The sequence below is a fragment of the Motacilla alba genome, chromosome 7 (genome assembly GCF_015832195.1).
Source record: "Motacilla alba alba isolate MOTALB_02 chromosome 7, Motacilla_alba_V1.0_pri, whole genome shotgun sequence".
In the NCBI taxonomy this organism is placed as follows: Eukaryota; Metazoa; Chordata; class Aves; order Passeriformes; family Motacillidae; genus Motacilla; species Motacilla alba.
In genome coordinates, this window is record NC_052022.1 from 14,273,199 (window position 1) to 14,292,908 (window position 19,710).

The 19,710-nt window shown below is 36.9% G+C and overlaps 1 protein-coding gene across 3 annotated transcripts in view; it reads right to left on the reverse strand.

Moving 5' to 3' along the window:
- Window positions 1–1,895: 1,895 nt before the first annotated feature.
- The window catches only part of MAP3K2 (mitogen-activated protein kinase kinase kinase 2), a 46,487-nt gene continuing 28,672 nt past the window's right edge, over window positions 1,896–19,710 (reverse strand). For 2 of the 3 annotated variants that reach the window (XM_038142124.1, XM_038142126.1), the window contains 8 exons: window positions 18,316–18,383; window positions 16,390–16,485; window positions 13,716–13,922; window positions 12,839–12,987; window positions 10,931–11,062; window positions 9,641–9,770; window positions 8,391–8,568; window positions 1,896–6,689 (listed from right to left, as the gene is read on the reverse strand). In XM_038142124.1, the coding sequence (XP_037998052.1) occupies window positions 6,464–6,689; window positions 8,391–8,568; window positions 9,641–9,770; window positions 10,931–11,062; window positions 12,839–12,987; window positions 13,716–13,922; window positions 16,390–16,485; window positions 18,316–18,383 (1,186 nt within the window). In that variant the 3' untranslated portion in view covers window positions 1,896–6,463. The remainder of the gene's footprint in view (window positions 6,690–8,390; window positions 8,569–9,640; window positions 9,771–10,930; window positions 11,063–12,838; window positions 12,988–13,715; window positions 13,923–16,389; window positions 16,486–18,315; window positions 18,384–19,710) is intronic. The other variant, XM_038142125.1, reaches the window with a different exon arrangement.

The following is a 19,710-nucleotide window of genomic DNA, read 5'->3' on the forward strand; positions in this document are numbered from 1 at the left end:
GTACCCTTAAAAAACAAGTTCATAAAAATGTAGAAATGAAATTGTGGAATAAGATTACTGCGATATATACACACACACATTCAATGCATACACAGAATTACAAGGCGGGGTTGGTTGGTTGTTTTTAAGTTTGGAAGGTTGTTAAGACAACGGAACTAACAAGCAATGCCCAACTCCTGAGTTCCTCAACCATGATAACCATAAGCTAATTTTTAAATTGTTTTTATCTTTTTTTTTTATACACAAGATATTCCATGTAAAGCAGCAACAGCAGTGCAGTTACTGGCAGCAACATCTCAAAAGTAATAAAAAACCCCATACATCCAGACAGTAGTACATTGCACACACACGTGATTCTCATACACCCATCGACAATTGGTCAGAGTATTAAATCAGTGTACAAATTAAATATTTCCAAAAATGTGCAAAAAAGTCAACGTTGATAGAAAAAAACACCTTTGTGTACATACATTACAAACTGTGCCCAGCATTCAACTGAGAGTAAAAACATTTACAGTGAGAAACTGATAGATTAAATAGAGAATTTAATGGCTACATAAAAATGTACATTAGATCAAGAGTAAATTTACAAATTTTTATTCATAGCTTCATGAAAACTAAAAGCCTACGTTCCAATTAATCTAAGTCTCCTCCACATATTTACAGTGATACTCCATTATACAACTCCTGCAAGGTCTGAGATGACAGACACTATGCTTTAATAAACCATTCCAATTTTAGGGTGACACCACCTTTTTTACTGGTATTAACAAGAAACAAACACTAGGGAACTGACAATCTAATGGCTGTTCAGAAAAGAAAATGCAATCCTTGTTTTTATATCCACATGATATAAACCTCTGGGGGAAAAGGATCATCTAGTTTTCAGGTGAAAAGTACAAAAAAGCTCTGATGTATTTCCTATGACTATCCACTCATGAGCTGGAGTGTTCTTTTCCTTATTTCTCGACAGAAGACCCTGACCTCCAATCCGTACCTGTGGACTCAAGATAAGGCCTGAAACATGTGAAACAATTTTTATGCCATTTAATCCAGGTCCTCTCCCTTTAAAATAAATTTCTGAAAACTAAGCCCTAGCCAAGGAATGACTGCTCTGAAACGTGAGAAATATCATTTGCTCCACCCCATCTACCTCTCAACTCTGTACACAAATATATTGCTAGAGGAAACCCACAGATTGCACCAGAAAACTGGGAGCTGCAGCATCCTGGGTTCAAGTGATGGGCTCCCTGGTCTAAAGCTGGACACACACCTTACTCAGGAGCTATCATAGGCCGTCACCTACACAGGACTTAAGCTTCAACAGCTAGAAAGAAAAATGAATGGTGTGGGCTAAGTGGGGGATATCAAATGAGAAAGGAGCTCCTTTGTTTCTGATCACAGATTTTGATTCAGAAATCCTGGCTTGATAGCAAACCTGTCTGACCCCTCAGTGCACATTAGTGGCTCCTCCTGAAGGCAGCACCCACACCCAAGTATCTCTGGGTTACATCTGGCTGTCTATACATAAAGAGCACAGGCCAGAGGACTGGCTGCTCCCCAGAGCGTTGGAACATTCTCACTATGGTGCACAAAACCGATCAGGTCAGTTTTATCTTCACAATTTTATCTTCATGGTGTTCCTGAAATGTCCCAAGGCTCAAACCCAGCTACAGAAGTCACCAGGTTTTAGTCACCAAGCTTATGCAGTAATTTTAGAATGACAACAGTAAGATTAAATTAGATAGAGCTTTTAAAAAGAAAACTCTTCATTTTAATACAAGCATGAATTTTGCATATCAAACAGCAACTATTAAGCACCCACATGTCTGAAATACGGGCAGTGTCTATCACTTTTTACTAGTACCTGCTTTACTCAGTCAGCAACAGCTTACTGGTGGACATACACTATTTATAAGAGACATGAAACATCACTTCTGGCTATATGTATATGGGATAGAAAAGCTTTGGTAATTGTATGTGATTCTACACTGCAGACTTGTCATTGCCACAAGACAGCAAGTTACCAGCAAGAAGAAATGACACTGGAGGCAATACTTTCGCTTTTCCAGAAACACCATAGGTACTTACATTCAAGCACACAAATTATACTTCTCTATATGCGTGACACAGTCTTTCAAGATTAAAAAAGTAAGAAATTGGTTATAAATAACTGTAGATCTGACCAATTTGCTCAAGTCTCTGAAGCTGCAGTTCAACATTGCTCTATGCTGTCCAAAAGAATGGCTTGCTCTACTGCACTGTACCTATGGGTGCTACAAGGCTTTCAGTCAAGACAACAGCAGGATTGGGATTATCCAAAAAGCACAGGAAAGAAATCTGTTGGTTTGCTTGGACAGATCATATTCCTGTGCACTGAAAGTAAACAGCTTTTAATACAGTACCACACTTACAAATGTACCAACTTTGCTTTCAAGCCCAGTAAGAAACTCTGCAGCAGAGTCGGGTACCCAGAGCCAGGAAGCCAAATCCTGACAATCCAGTTACTGCAGTGAATGCAGACAAATCCTCCTTCTGGCATGTACACTGGTGTACAATATCCAGAATGCAAACACAAAGCATGTATTAGCACAGGAAACCAAAAATCACTTTCAAGTTCTGAATTTGAATGTCTGCTGTAGATTATAACTCCACACCTTTTCAATGCAATTAGGCAAGCTCTGCTTTGGGCACTTTGAAAAAACCCATTCTCTAAGACTGCTTTGGTGACATGGAATTGGATGACATATTTCAATACGGTGTTCTAGCATGAACAAAATTAAGGCATACAGAGAAAAAGGCACTAGCTAAAAAAACCCAAACTTTTCATTTTATTTTACTGAAAGGACTATTTAGCTACAAATCTAATTGGAAATCAAGTTAGAAGTTTTAATACTATATTTAAATTGTCAAGAAAAGAAGACTGTAGATTTAACTATGCAATTATTAGATCCATACCTTTATGAGTTCTTCCATGGATATTTCTATCACCAAAATAAAAAATAAGCAACTTTCTCCAACACAACACAACTGAAACCTTGAGTCATGCTCTAACAGGGCTGTTAGTCACACCATTAAAACCATACCACAGAAGTAGCTTTTGTCACTTAATATGTGCAACAGACAGAATACTAAAAATCATTAGATAAGTAAAACTTTTGAAAATACACATACTCACCATGAATTTCAACTCTTATTTTTTGAGAGTACAGCTTCACAGTGGCATTTAGAGAAAAGCAAACCAATCCTGCAGCAGTATTGCTTTCACTGGCATTTTTTTAATAATTGGATTCAATAATTAAGACCAATTCATGATTCTAAAATGCTGGTGGCTTTTTAAGTGGGATACAAGGAGTTGTGAGCAGGTACCTTGGCTCTGCAATCCTCCTCCAATGGAGTTTAAAGCTTGAAATTCCATGCAACCTCACAAATTCTAGAATGAGGGGTCATTCATCATCACCCCAGGAGTCCCTGTAAGAGTTTAACAAACCCTGTATACAGGTTGTTTTACTACATTACCCCACTAGGGGTTAGTAATAGCCAACCTCTTGGTAAAAGTCTGTTTTAGTTTCATAACTAGTTCTAGCTCAAAATATTTGTGTTAATAACCATCTAATTTACTGTAAGTTATTTAAGTCAACAGAGAAATTATCCTTAGGGTGAAAAAAACTAGCTCAAGCTGAACCTTGGTTAAATTTGTAAAATTTTACTACAATCACTCAAACTGGAAAATGTCAGCTTCATTTAAGAAGCACAGTCTTTACATTGGCAGCTTTCTGACATGCCAAAGACATGATGAAAAATGCATTCTGAAAGTTGCTTTTTTTCCTGGCTCCAAAATGCTGACCGTTGTCATGACTGAATGCCATTTTTTTTTTAGAAAAGGCACAAAAGCAGCAAACTTGATTGTTCAGTAATTAAAAATCACAACAAGGAAGTGATATTGCAATATACATGATCCAGCACTGTCTCACAGAAAGGTCACATTATAAGAAAACTAGATTCTGAAAATTTTCAAGCTTCAGAGAGTGCAGTTTCTCTTTAGAATAGTATATTTAAATATTATGAATGCTACAGATAAACCTGGTTACATTTTCCCTTTAATGTCCTTTTTTGGTAATATAAAATTTCCTTACCTTCTCAGGAATCACTGACCACTACTGATTTTTATATACATTTTAATCTTGGTTTTGGTACTTTCTTAGTCTGAAATCAATAATTTTAATTACGTGATCTTGAAAATTACCTACATAAACTATTAGGTTCTACATTAAACTTCCCATTCCTACTGCCACTAAATTTTGCTTATAAGGCAAAGATCCCTTACAGCAGAGTACATCCCAATTCTTAAAGGCTGCTTCATAGCTTTTATCTAGTGACAGAGAAACAACAGCAAAAAAAAAAAGTCAGTACAAGCTGCCTTTTCTTTCAGCCTTTTACACTTTCCTGGTCTGACTAGTTCTTCCTTTGCTCAGGAAATCTTGCACAATTGTGTACCCTGACCAAGAAAATTTTAAGTTGGGTAAGATACTCACATAGCTGAAGAAATCACCACTCTCAGCCTCTGGAGAGGTGGCCACAAAAAAGTCATTCTTACTCCACTACCGGTAAAGTAATTAGGAAAGATCCATACTCCTGCTTATGCTCTGGTAAAACATATGGAATTCAGCAGAATCAATTCAGAAATTTCATATATGAGTGACTGTGGGAATGGATAAGCTTATTGTTCTGTCTCCATGCATTTTGTAAACCTGATAGTCCTCTAAAGAGGCAGACCAGGTAGAGCTTTGTCAGACTTGACAAGGGTAACAGTACCAGCCTGCTCTGCCTTTAAAAAACAACAAAAGCAAGCAATGAATCATCCAAAACAGTAAACATAATTTCAGTTCTGTCGTCCAATAGTTTATTTCCAAATGCCCCTTTAAATTATCTATGTTCTTCTACAAAAATATGAGAGTCTGATTTTTATGTTGTGAAAAGACAGTTATTCACTACACCTGATCAGTACCTGGCCTTCTCAGTTGAGAAGCATTAGTTCAGATTTTTACTTATTTTATTATGCTCTTTCAGAAATAGAAAAAGTAATTAACGTACACTTTATGACAGCTGGAAATCTGACAAACACCAATCTGGATTATCAGGCTGGAATATTCACACTCATGTTATTTAACTGCTGGCTCTCTCTGCACTTTTGGCCTGTTCTTTGTACAATTTTCTGTGCTGAGCCTCCTTCTTCATAAGATTCATCAGTGCAACCTTATTAAAAATATAACTGGAGTCTTAGCTTTCTCAGTGACTCTTTCCTGATGTTAAGAGATGTTTGACTTTATTTCAGGAATTTTCAACACATTCTAGATGACTGACCTGCATTACTAAACCATTTTTTTTTAGTGCAGAATGGGAAGAATTTTGTATTATTCAGGCACTTGATGTTGACATACATTCCATCCTAGCGCCTCTTAACAGCTTTGCAAACACTTCTTAGAGCTCATTCTGAATCCAGTAACTCATATACTGCACAAGGATTAGTCATTCCCTTTCCCCTGCAGCCATTCATGGGACTGTGGAGGAGAACTGACCCTCAACATCAGTATTTTTTATCAGCTAAGATAACTGTGTCCCTCAAAGCTTATGCAACAGAGGTTCTCTTTGGCAGATAGAGCAGGAGGCATTCTCCTAACTATTTACATCCAATAGCTGACCCTTGTCTAGCATGGAAAATTTCCCCTTTGCAGTATAGTAGTTTCTAGGAGTCTGGGCCCATAATCTGTTTACCTCTAATTATTTTCATATTAAGATAATAGAATAATTCTACACCAAAACCTCTAACTAGTACATCAGTTTTGAGCTCGTTTTTGTTATTTTCTTTTGGTCACATAGAAGTACCAGCTAGACATGCTGCTGTACAAAGAGTTCCAAGTTCTTCCAGCTTCATCAATTAACTCTCAGAACTGCATGTTCCTGCTTAAACTGTACATTCCAGAAACTGATTAAATGCTAAAATATAGTAAGAACTTAGAACTCCCTGCTGCAAGTACCTACAATATAGATAAGAATCACATAGAAGTAACCTTCTTGTCCTTTAGCTGCATGTCTGTTTTTCCCTGCACCCTGAGTCAGTCAGCGGTGTCAGAAAAAGTCACACAGTTCCTGACTGTCCAAGCATTTGTAATTTTTTTTCCTCTTTAAATAAGGAACAAATATGTACTAAAGTGCTTTATCTACATCAACCACATCAGTACATTATAGAAACAAAAAGTTCTAGTCCTGGTGGGAACTGGGGAGAGAAGATTCTCATTTTAGATACAAATTTTAGATTGTTTACAATCTAAGTGAAACAAAGATTCAAGAGAATATTCTCTCTCTTGTCTTTTTTCTCCTTTTTCTTTGTAAAAAATAAAAAATAAAAGTGCAGTCAAATAGAAAATAAATGCAGTAGATGCAAGCTGAGTTGAGGCAGGTGTTAGTGATAGTGTGCAAACGTGTGTCTTAGCAGTTCATCTGCAAACGGTCGCAGCTTGGCCTCGATAAAAATCCGTTTCAAGAAATCCCGAGCGTGGTCGGAGACGTGAGGAGGGAGCTGGGGGTTGGTTGGCTGAGTGGCAATTTTAAAGATGGCAGCCATGGCTTCAAATTCTGCCCACGGGGGCTTCTCAGTAAGCATTTCTACCACTGTGCAACCTACACTCCTGAAACAGAGGCAGAAGTGAAACAGCAGGTTACAACAGAGTCACGCCCTTCCAGGAAAAGAAGAAATAGCAGAGAGGGACTAAAATATCACAAATAAGCAGGGTCCACATAATACTACAGAGTAACTTCAGCATGAAACAGGCATTGGAATAAACTGGCATGTACTGCTACACCTTTATCTCAGAGTTACACAAATCACTACCTATGTCTTCACTTCATTACTTTCCTGAGCTGAAAGCTACTACCTCAGTGAAGGGATAATTACATATTTATCCAGGCAATACCAACTGTGGTAGGGCCCTGCCAGCACCCAGTGCTCAGCAGGCCACGCACTGAGCACTGCACTTGGAAGCTTTCCTGCTCCTTGAGGTTGAACAGAAATAAAAAGCATCAGGAAAGCTGCGTGCATGCCACGTGTGGTGCCAGCTCATTAGAAATGCACAAGTTATCACCAGTGAATCCTGTGAAAACATACAATGGCAGCTGAAGAACAAAAGCCCTACTTCAAGGTATCTTCTCTTTTAGGTAAGGATACTAAAAATATATTTAGATTGACAAACAAAATTTTAAGTTCCTAAACAGTCTTTGTTCAGGAACAATGTTTAAAGAATTTAGGAAGGCAGGAGGGCATATATATGGCCAGAGAAACTTAGTTCCAGAAGTCCTTGAAGATCAGCATCTTCCAATAACAAGTGAATGATACTGCAAAACGGATAGGCTGGAATAATTTTCCAATTCTTAGAAAGTCTGAATGTTTTTCAAGACGCTTGCAACCAGTTTTGTGCTTAAACAGAGGTACGTTGCTTTACACAATAAGGATTTACTGACTGACAGCTGTCTAACTTCAGTATTTTTTCTTAAGTTTTCACCAAAAAAACACACAATAACCTTGGTACCAATACTTCAAATTTGAACAAGTGAACTGCTTGGTATTATAAGAGTGACCTATTTTTCACGTGTATCAGAGCAATCACTAAATAATCTGAAGTAGCCTAAAATAATTTCCCCGAGGTTAAAAGTATTGCCATGGCTTGGATACAATGTAGTTCTTTTTTAAACACACAGTGTTACTACTCCAGCCTGTCTGCTGCTGCCTGCCTGTTACTGTGTATTCACAGATCAGCTGCGTTGACAAAGTCATCAGTTCACTGGGCTGGAGTCATGTTAGACTATGGCATATACAATGTTTCACTAACTTTCATTTTTGTAAATTATCTTTCCCTCTTAGTTCTTACGTATTTGACAACAACTTCAACCAAATTATTTTCTGATACTCCCTTTCAAATCTGGCAAATTCACTCTTAAGTGTTCAACTTTTAGAGGAGTAGCATTTTATATTCTGCCTTGCATTAAAGGTATTTTGGTTTTGAAGTTTCATTACAACATACTGACCGAACTGATGTTTCAAAGCTTCACATATTGCTTTCAGTCAGTACCTCTCCAGAACTAACAAACAGTTTGGTAATCCTAACTTCATGCAAAGTCAGTTTAGGATCTCTAAACTGATGGGCTGAGAAACTGACATGTGAAAAATGAAATTTCAATGTTAAGACTCCCCAAATATGACTGTCAGTGTTCACATTTGCCACCTTCTTCAGCTTAAATCCCAGGATGAAACACTGCAGCTTCAGATAATAAACACCTACTCTCTATTGAAAATGAAATGACACTTTTCAGTGGAAAAGGGGTTTTTAACATACCAGATGTCTGCTTTTCTGCCGTACCCTTCTCCACTAATAACTTCAGGACTCATCCAGTAGGGAGTTCCTGTGACAGACTTCATTCCCGTACCAGACAGACAGATGGTCTGCAGCCGTTTGCTGGCACCGAAGTCACCAAGTTTCACATTGCCTGCTGAGTCCCGCAGAATATTTGCTCCTGGAGGGAAGGGAACACAGCATTGCCTTCATAAAAGACTCAAGGTTTTGGTGTGGGAAACAGTAACAGAAGTTGGGATTCAGTGATACAATTCAATATCAACCTAGGATTTCAAGCCAGAGAATTTACTTTCTCTACTCATTCCTACGAGTCTATTCTGGAGTTCAGAAAATAATGAATTGCACATACTGGTTTGCATCCTAGGTTGTTTCAAGGAAGGGGCAGTCCCTTTGTAAAGCCCTCCTAACAAAATAAGGAATGTGCCATCCATGGGAAATGAAAAGAAATGGGAAAGGAATTTCCACACAACTGAAAATGTCTCCATACTATTGTAAAGCAAAACCTCAAAATGTGTTACAGATTTATTCAAAACAATTATCTGCACAAGATGTACAAATTGACTGTGATATCTCAACCTGCTTTGGAAAAAAACACTGTTGATAAAAAGCAACAGAAAAATGGTAAAAATAATAGGGACTACAACAGCATTGTCTTCAATATACCAATTCTGCACACCACCATCTTCCTACATATTCACACCTTGCTTATGCAACACTTGCAAGTCACCTGCACTCGCCTGCAAAAAGTAGGTGTTACACCAGGCTTCCTAGCAGTAAAATGGAAGAAGTCTGATCAGGCAAGTCACCCCTGCCAGACACTTCCTGTACCAGTGAAGTGCTGGGTGATTTCTATATAACTGATGAAACAAAACTCTGTAAATTCAAACTTTCAAGTCATGATGCTTTTCTCTGCACAGTTTATTTCTAATGACATCATCCTCCAATATATATAAAGCTATTAATAGTAAAATAAAATCAAAGGAATTTATCTTGCCTGTTTTACAGATGAAGACTAAAGAAACATTGCCAGAACTCTGCTAGAACATCCCAAAGTTGCTTATTTTTCCCTCCCCAGGTTATAACAGTGACAAGACTAAAAGATGGAAAGCAATCACACTGATTTTAAGTCAGTATTTTGGTATTTGAAACTTAATTGCATTTTAGTGCTTCACTTAAGATTGGAAAAGGATCAGTAAAAAAGAGCACTGAATTGTGCACAGAACTATCATTACCTTTAATATCTCGATGGACAATCATATTACTGTGCAAATAGTGAACGCCTTCCAGAATCTGCCGTGTGTATTTACGAGTCACATTCTCTGTGAGTGCTCCATACGATTTCAATTGGTCTTTGATGGAACCCTATGGCACAGAAGAATAAAGCACTAACACTTCTAGAATTCAAATGAAATTCAATTAAATTTATGCCTGAAACCATAGACATTTAAAATGACAATTCTTCTTGATTTAACCTTAAAACTTGCAAGCAGCTGAATAGTTCTAGTCCAATGTACAGAAAGAGAACAGCACCCTTAAACTTTTTGATGGGTAAGTGGTGACACTCAGGATGAACATAACACATGCCCTTTGGGTCAGCTTATACTCAGAAAATAACATTGTCAAGAAAAAAAACACCATGTGCAATACGATGGTGCTTTAGGTAAAAAATAAGAGGTAAGCAAATCTTAGCTTAAAATAAGATTAAATCAAAACTTATTAAAAAATAGTTTTGCAGCTATTTTTGTCTAACATGTCTTTGTCACATGGAGTTACAAACTGCTAAGATTACTTCTGTCACTTTTCCAAATCTCAGAAAAATTCAAGAAGTCCCACAAAACAAGACCCAGAATTCAAAACAATGAAGAAGCAAACAAAAAAACCCACCACCACCAAGAAAACAATGCCCAGACACTGCTTTTCCCCTCTGGAGTCTCACAGTAAGTAGACTGCTGTAAGTATTCAGAAATACAGAGCCTCTGTTTTCATAGGAGCACATTTTGTTTAGCTCTGCTGACCCCACTTGGTGAGAAAATGAAAATCTACATTTTTTTGACCTTATAGTATTTCCTAACAAAGAAGAAGAACAGCAGTTGAGCATGTACTTACTAGGTGACACACAAGAAGCAAACACCAAAATTATTTTCTGTATGCACTTATTCCCACCCCCATCTCAGCTACTTTTTGTTTTCTAGAAACACTTGAAGCGTAGCAAAACAAAACAATAAAATTCAGGGACATTTAAGAGTTTACTAATGATAATATTGTCTTTTCAAAGACATTGCCAGGTACCACTTAGGCCAAAGCCAAACACAAAGAGCTTTTGTACAAACCACTGTAATTCTGAGAACCCAAGCAACCAATAGAGAAGACAGGAGGTTGCAAGCACTTGTCAGTACCCATCTTTGGTGTTTTTAATTTGGACAGTTTTAAATATCTGTATGCACTTATGCAAAGCTGAATGCTTGGGTGCTCATCCCACTGCACACAATGGATGGCTGAAGTGGATGAGCTTTCTTGCTTACCCCAGGCATGTACTCCATGAATATTGAGAGTGTCCTTTCAGGGGGATCTCTCAAGAAGCCGTAATACTGAACAATTCTTTCATGCAGCAGATTTTTCAGCAACTGAATCTCACACTCAAGTGCATTTACTTCCTGAAAGGACAAAACAGGACAGATTTACCATGCTTGATGTAGCAAAACTAAGATTTTGGATTTGAATTTCTTCAAGCAGAGCAGTGTGTACGTATTAAAGTGTTATGCAAACTAAGTAACAAAATACTCCTACAGCTAATGTAAAGTTTTTGCATTTTATAACAAGAAAAAAATCAATGTTAAATTGAGGTAATTAAAGACAACCAAAACTATATCATTTCTATACATTATCTTTGGGATGATTTTGCTGATTTTTCATTGCTTCTCTTTTCTTGAAGTTATGTTTGTTTTAGAGCACAGCAGATATCAATATGTCCATGAGGTCAGTGATCATTATGCAACATGTCATAAGCCTCCAGTTGGGTAAAAAAAGAATTAACAAAACACAGAAAACACCCCACATTTTAATCTTTGTGGTGGAATAATTAGCATTAACTCTTAACTTTTCCAGGATGATAGACTATACTTTAAAAATGCCTTTGAGTAGCACTTGTTATTGTACCAATGAAATGCAACAAAGGAAAACAGCTGGTGCTTTCTCTGCCATTCAAAATACCATAAATTTTGCAAATAGGAAGTAAGATATTTTGAAATGGACTGTACAATTAGATGTTGGAAAACTACTAACCCATGAATTCAAACTTGACTAGATTCCAAATTTCACCTAGAAGTTTTTCATCAAAATCTCAATTTTTATCTGCCATAGCCTGTTATGAATACCCTCACACTTCTGAGATTAGAAAGAAAATAGATTTTTTTATACACAGAGGCACATAGGACTACAAAATGCTATGGTAAGTGAGCTCAGAAAACTGTTGCTTCAGGAGAGATATTACCATTTTTTAACATTTCCAAAACATAACAAGTTGTTCTGTTACACATTTTAAAGAAGCAGCAACAACAACTACACTAGGAATCTATAACACAAATGATTCTTGACTTTTTCTTTTATCCTATACCACTAATAGCAGCAACTCTAACAGGCAGCCATTCAATTCTACAATCATGCTTACACCCATTATTTCCCTGGCCTTGCTCCCCACAGTGGAGAAAGCAGTCATAATACAGGGAAAGAATAATTCTCTTCCCAGCTAGTAAAAAGCAGCAAGTATGGTTTGGGAAAAGAATAGTGGATTTGTGCTACTTTTAAATTGTTTATCTCCTTCAGCATCCAGTATTTAAAGATGGACAAGTTTAATTTCAGAGAGAGAATAAACTAACAAGGAAACTTGTGCTCTCTAGGGAGAAACACAGCGTGTAACAGCAGCTAGTCTTGATGCACATTTAAAAGAAACAAAACAAACAACAGCCCTCCCCCCCAGGAATACCCCAAAAAAGATGAAAAAATAGGAAAAAATGGGTAAGAATCTCAAACTGTCTTCACAGCCAAAACCAAGTTCTTTTGTGCAGCTTTTTCTGCTTATAAATGTAACTTCTTCCAATTCCTGTTAGTACAACTAATTATCTATTTCAGAACACACTTCATAATAGATTGTTTGATTTTAGAGACTAAGACGGCACCAAATCAAATTATGCATCTTCACAGCATAAGGATCTGTCTCAAAATAAAAAAATATGATGTAATCTTAAAATCAGGTAACCAGACTACTTATCTAGGGTACAAACAGAACAGAATTCCTAACAAGGACATGGTTTCCTAACACAACATGGTTTAAAACATGTTCATCGTGTTCAAGGAAAAGAATGTGAGTTTGGTCTAGAGAAACATCACTTCAGCAGAAGCCTTTTCCAAAGTGTCTCCTTGGTATCACTTACCTTGCTGGTTTCCGGGCTATCGGGATCAAACTGAACTTGTTTAACAGCCAGTTCTCTTCCAGTGTCAGCATCGTAACACAGATATACTCTGCCAAAGGCACCTTGACCCAGCAGTTTACCAAGTCTCCAGTTAGTTGGAGCTCGTGGTGCTGAAAATATAAGTATGTTTTGGTTTTCAAATGAGCTTGTTATTCAGCTGATCGAGAAAAACTGGAATACACAGAAAATAATTTTTTAAAAGACTACTTTCTCAACAACAGAGACTGTGTGTCCTAAAGCTCACCATCTAAATGAGCAAGATCAATAAAACTCCCTGTAAGATGGAAAACATGAGCTACTTAAATTTATTCACAAAATAAATTATGGTAGAACTAGACATACTTAAAACAACTAGCAATAGCTAATTTGAAAAACAGAAAAAGAATGTTAAACAAACAACCTTCTTTTTAAAAACAGAGAGGCATAATTACAAGGTAGGAGCTACTGAAGTCATCACAAAGTATATTTGCCCCTTAAATTCTACCACAAGTATGAAGCAGTACCACTAAAAATGTACAGTTTAACTGAAAATATGACCAACATCTGCAAAAATAAATAGTAACTGCAACCTACAAAATCTTTCTCAGGTCTTAAAGAGTCTAAGAAATCACTTTTACAATGTTTTGTTATCAGAGATGTAAATTCCAATTGAAAGTCTACATGGAGGCTGGTAAGGTAAGCAATAAAAATACCAATGAGCATAGTCTTGACCTTTGCCTATTAGAGAGATAAAACCATGCTATTTAATGCCATGTGACGGATGGCATGCTAGGTTTTGACATGATATAGTTGAAAAGTAAGAGTTTTACAGTGGGGTTCACAAAATGCCAGAACTTACAGCGGCTGGGTGGGCTGATGTCCATGACTGACAAGGTAGGATTGTCTATGTCACTGCCCCTCCTCCTCATTCGGTTATCTTCGTATTCCGGCGTAAAGACACTGCTCCCACTGCTGGTGCTCAGGGAGTGATCAGTGGGACTGAAACTGACCGGTGATCGGAAGTTGTTGCCCTGAGTCCTTCTGGCTCTTGGAAAAGTTTTACGGCCTTCAACAGTATACAAAGAACACAAAAGTTACAGATCAAAAAGGTACTGCAAAGAAATGTGTGCATGCAAATACTTTATGAGTTCTACATAATCTCATTCAAATCTGCCACAGCAAAGGGCAGAATCATCATGAAGTTTACTGGACTACAATCATCATGAAGTTTCCACCTAGAAGAAAACAAACATTCATCACAGATGTGTAAAAGGACTAGACAGAATCAAAATCTTGTGTTTAAGAGATGAAAATTGGGACCAAATTCTGGAATTTTCCTGAAATATAATTAACATGCTTGAAAAACCTGGACACCTGTAAGAGGAGGAAAGAAAACGCTGTGCCTCTGCTTTTATTGCTCTATTAGACGTGCAACTACCCAAATTCTGATATTTAGGAGAATAAAATACACATTTATAATCCCGTAGTGCCCAAGCCAGCCCCATCCTTCTGAAAATTAGAAAGAACTGAATTCAGAGAAAGACTGACACCTGGAATCAACAGGAAGACCACAAGTGTTTTAAAAATCAAAACACAAGCAATGAAAAATTTGGAGATAACTACGGCATCAAAATAAAAAAAAACAGAGCACCGATCTTCAACATGTTAATTACAACCAGATGACTAATACAATTTATGTTAATCTATTTAGATAACACAGCTATTTTTAGGATAGCATCTCTTGATTAAGTTTCATCCTACAGAACTCAGCAAAAACTGAATGAGTCTCTGATTAATTAGGTACTACACTGGAGGAGGAGTTCCCAGAGGACTAAAGAAAGCAGATAAAATATCTCTGAAATAGTAGACTCAGCCTTATATACTAGTCTGGACAATTTAAATTCCAAGAAAGATATGCAAACAAGTTATTAAGCAGTTTTATTCATGGTTGAAAAGATAAAAATGTGATAAACGAGTCACAATTGGTTTGTCTCATGTAGCTAATCCTATTTTTCCATTTCAATGGGACATTCTCACAAGCCAACTCATGAAGTTGCAGACCATCTTACTATGCAGATTCAGAGCAGTTATCAGTGATTTCTCATCAAAGGGGAAGATAATTTAAGTGGACATCCTCAGCAGTTTCTCTTCAGTCCACTTCCATGCCCTATTTTAATTCATCATGTACATTTGATGGAACTTAACACACTGAAATATTGCAGATGGCATCATGTTAAGTGTGGCTGAAAGTCCATTTAAAGATAAAAATAAAAATTCACAGTGGTACTGGACATTAGAGATTATTCAAAAAATCAACAAGATGAGATTCAGCAAGTAAGTAAAGTGTAAAGTGATGGGAAGTCATGAACAAAATGATATAGGAAAATGTAACCAAAGACTGAAGAGCAGTCAAAATGGTGATGAGAAAGTACGGTCATTCTGCAACATATTAATGTGACTGCTACATACCAAATTCTGCTTATATCCGGTGTTATACATAAAGTGGCCAGGAGAAAAGCCTCAGCTTGGGCAGAAGAAGAAAACAAAGGCGAGAAACCAGGCGTGTGTGTGATGCAGGGATATATAAGGACAACGACCAATTCTTCACTGTGCTAAGACTAACTAGTTACTATTTTAATTTGCAGGAAAAATGTCTTGGGAGACAGAGGAAGTTAAAGTTATAAGCTAAGCTATCTTGGAAGTTGGTAACATAAAGAAGTATGTGTTCTGTTCAAGTCAATTTAGAGTTTACTTGAAAGTCAGTGTGACAGATCACCGCCTCTTTAAATCTTGCCTTAGAGCAAGGGACTGGACTTTGCAGTGCCTCAGTTTGATATTTCTGTGATTCCTGTAACATAATTCCATTTATTGCTCTGCACATTCCACACTGCAAGTGAAGCCATCTGGTCTTGGGACACATTTCTTCTTAACTCTTCTCAACTAGCACTTGACACACCCTGAAGTATGAAAACCCCTCAGCTGCTCCTTTCTACTTCCTTTAGAAATTTAACACATTTTAAATTTATATCAATGGTATTACTGTCCAATTTTGTGGACACATTAGCAGGTGCTGCCTTGCATTCCAAGAATTTATTTCACCAACTAATTCTCAGTTTACATCACTGCTCTTAAATTTTATTTACTCTTTTAATCTAAGAAAATGTCAACAAGAACTCCACAGTACTTGGGATTTCTTAAAGCAAAACAAGACATTACAAACAGACATACCTACTTTAGCTAGAAAAGGGTCACAAAGGTCAAAAACTTATACTGTATGACTTGTGTGTGGTCAAAGATAGTAAACATTTCCACAGTTGTGCATGTGACTCAGGAATTCTGTAATCCATAACTTTACCAGAGATAAAACTGCTCAGAGGTTCTATCAATCAGTAGAAGCTTAGCAAGTGAGTTTGGGAAAAGAATTTAAGCTTTCAATTTTGTCAATGTTTTCATTTAATTTCATTAAGATCTTACAATTTTGTTCACATTTTCCGATGAGAAAAACAGATTAATAAAACTGTTGCAGTGCTTACCATCATTGTAGTCTTGCTGATGATATGAAATATGGTATCTTCTGGGATAAGTCCCCCCCTTTCCAAATTTCTCAAATATTGGGATATCATACTCTACTAAAAAATAAAATTATTCATTTCAAAATTTAAAATGTGACAAAAGCATGCTAAATTAATCACTTTGGTAATACAAACTTACAATGGGCGCGCGTATCAGAGGATATGAAGCATTGAAGCATCAGAGGAGAAAGATTTATAAAGCAAAATCACACAACTCACAAGAACTAAAAGGACTTCAGTCAAAAGTTCCAAAGGATCAAGAATTCAAAGCTCAAGTGGTTTGTAACCTCTTGTTTAAAAGAATGTTGGAGGACTGCAGTATGCCTGATTACTCCAGTTAAAATACTTTACAGAGGAGAAACTATTCCAAAGAATATAATTTAAAGTTTTATAAATATGAAAATCTGGTGAATGAGTCAACACAGCTTGAATTACTAAAACACATTCAAAAGATCCTCTTTTAAAAGTTATTGAGAGGGAAAAGTATAAGGTAAGGGAAAAACTCTCTCATGCATAAATAATTGGTTAGAAGATAAGTACATGAGAAAGGAGGAAAGAGTCAATAGTCCAGAGGAATCTGGGCTAAAACTCATGCAGTTTAATCATCCATGAATTCTCTGTACAGAACAAGGAACAGGGAGGTGACAAAATCACTTTGAGAAATGAAACCAACAGAATAATTAGAGAAGGCCCTTAAGAGGCTACGTGACTAGATAATAAAGTTGCAGATGAATTTCAGTGTAGGCTTCTGTAAAGGTTTGTGATAGAGACTTCCAAAAAAGCAGCGGCTGAACTCTTTTTATTAGCTGAGAAGAAAACTAAATGCAGTAAGATACACTGAACAAAGTTTTGGTCTACTCAATTTCAAAGATTTCACTAAAACTGGAAAATATTCAGAAGTACAAAGATGATCAAAGATACAAATTACTCCTCCACAAGGAATGTAGGCCTCTATACAAAAGAAAAGCAACAGCTCAAAGGGAGCAAAGAGATTCATAAAAAACCCAAACCAAACCAAAAAAATCCACTGGAAAAATAGTAACAGAAAAAAAAACCCAAAAAAACCCCAAAAACAAGCCTTAAAAAAGTTACAAAGCACATACTTCTTCATAAAACACAATAAATTGCACAACTTTCTGTTGCAACCTACAGCTGATGCTGAGAAAGTTTATACAAGTTGAAATAGGGACAAGAAAAATTTGTGGAAGGAAAAAAAAAATCTATCAAATCACAGAAGAACATCTTGCATTTACAGAACTCTTGAGTAACACATGACTAGGAATATATTCTGAGAGAGGAACATTACACACCTCTCTGTAGAAGCACAGTACTGGTGGTGGCAGGAGGAAAGACTAGGCCAGATTGACATTGCTTGTGTGTGTAGCTTTTGCAGTAATATTAAACTGCCTTTTTTTAACTCATGAGTTTTCTTACTTTTCAGGGCTCTTTCCCTGATCTCACATGGGGAAGTGAGCAAGCAGCTGTGTGGGTCTGAGCTGCCTACTAGGGTTAAACCACACCACCTCCAAATAAATTAACCACAGTTATACAGCAATAGAGATAGATTAGAGATAGATATTACAGCCCAATTTACAGCCCACTAAGTGTGCGTGCCCCTATGCACTGCAACTGCTCTTTTTACAGAGGCAGACAGTTATACTACACCTACTAAGAGTGGTGTCACACACAATAACCAGAAAGAAACATGAAATTTCTTCTATTTCCATGGTATCTTTCACTGTGTGCATTTGGTGTTGCTTTGCTTTCTTCTATCATATTTTTTGTGTAATACAATACTTCCCCAATGTGAACATCCCTTCTAAATCCTATTATTTACAAGAGCAGCAGCTCTGGAAAGCTAGTGTGTCTCCAGTGATTTTTGCCTACCTGAGAATTCCTGATGATTATCTGGATAGCTCTGTGCTCTTGGCATCCGAGACTTGGGATAGTTGTCCCTGGAAGGGTAAAAATACACAGAATCTAAAAACTGCTGTTAATCCAGACTTAAGCTTACTGTCCTCTTACTGATGAAAAGCCACTGCTATACAGATTGCTGCACCAGTTTACAAACGTGGAACTCAATTCTGAAACTCAGTTCTAGTAGGTAACTGTAACAACTAAGGATCAGCAACAATGGAAAAGCTTGCTCATTGAGCTTAATGTAGGTAAGAAAGCAACAGACTCTGTTAATGAGCAATGACATTAGTAAAAACATGAATTATCACATGTACAGCCACAAAGGAACACTGTTATGTTCAACACCTTTATGGCTAAACACAAAGGTTTACAGACTGGCAAAATGGGTTATACAGACTACAAAAACTCTTGAGGAAATTTGACCAAAGAAATATAGATCCTTTTAATGAGAAAAAACATTTCCTCTTCTCTCCATGAAAGTCATAGGATTAAGAGAGTGATTTTATTGAGTTATAGAATGATGAAGAATTTTTTGGTTCTTACATGATCACATTGTTTCTTACCTACAGTTGGTATGTAACTCCCAGCCACCAAAAGGAATGGATGGGATTGCCAGTCAGAGCAATCGATAACAGTTTATTTCCATAAACATACCAAAACAGTGTCCTCCTTTTCTGGTAAGAATTTCTCTAATGGGTAACAGAAGCTAAATGGAGACACAAAACCTACATCTTTGTAGGAAATATTTAAATGGGGAAAAAAAAAAAAGGAAAACAAACTAAGTAGAGGTGACAAATTATAAGTTTGCTTTGTTTCCCCTTCTTCCACTCACTCCTACCCCACAAAACCTCTAAATTTGGCAATCAGATAAAATTTCTTTTCTATGGAGCCACATTAAATACTGTGTACGTATAACCTACCATACTAAAACCACAAAATACTTTTTATGTCTACTGTCTTCTTGCTTGTGAAATGCAGACTTATTAAACTCAAAACTGTATTTGTTAGACCAAATCTATTTGTGTCCTCAAATCACATATTCTCAAATGAAAGAGTACTACTGAATAATACAGCTCTGATTAATTGCCACAGGCAGTGACCTCCAACTCTTCACCTTTCTACCAGTTAAATAAAATATTTTATTAGCAGTTTCATTAGTTTTGCAGTTTGAAATAAACAAAGAGCAAATCTGCACATTAAACCCAAGGTTATTTGCCTGACCACCGTAAACCAAACAGGAATATGTTCTACTTGACTTGGCTGGTGGACAGTGACCTCCTCAAAATACAGGGGTCTCCTCAGAGGTCAATCCAAAAAGACCCCCCACAGCACATACTACCTCTTGCTGACTGGTGGGCTTTAACA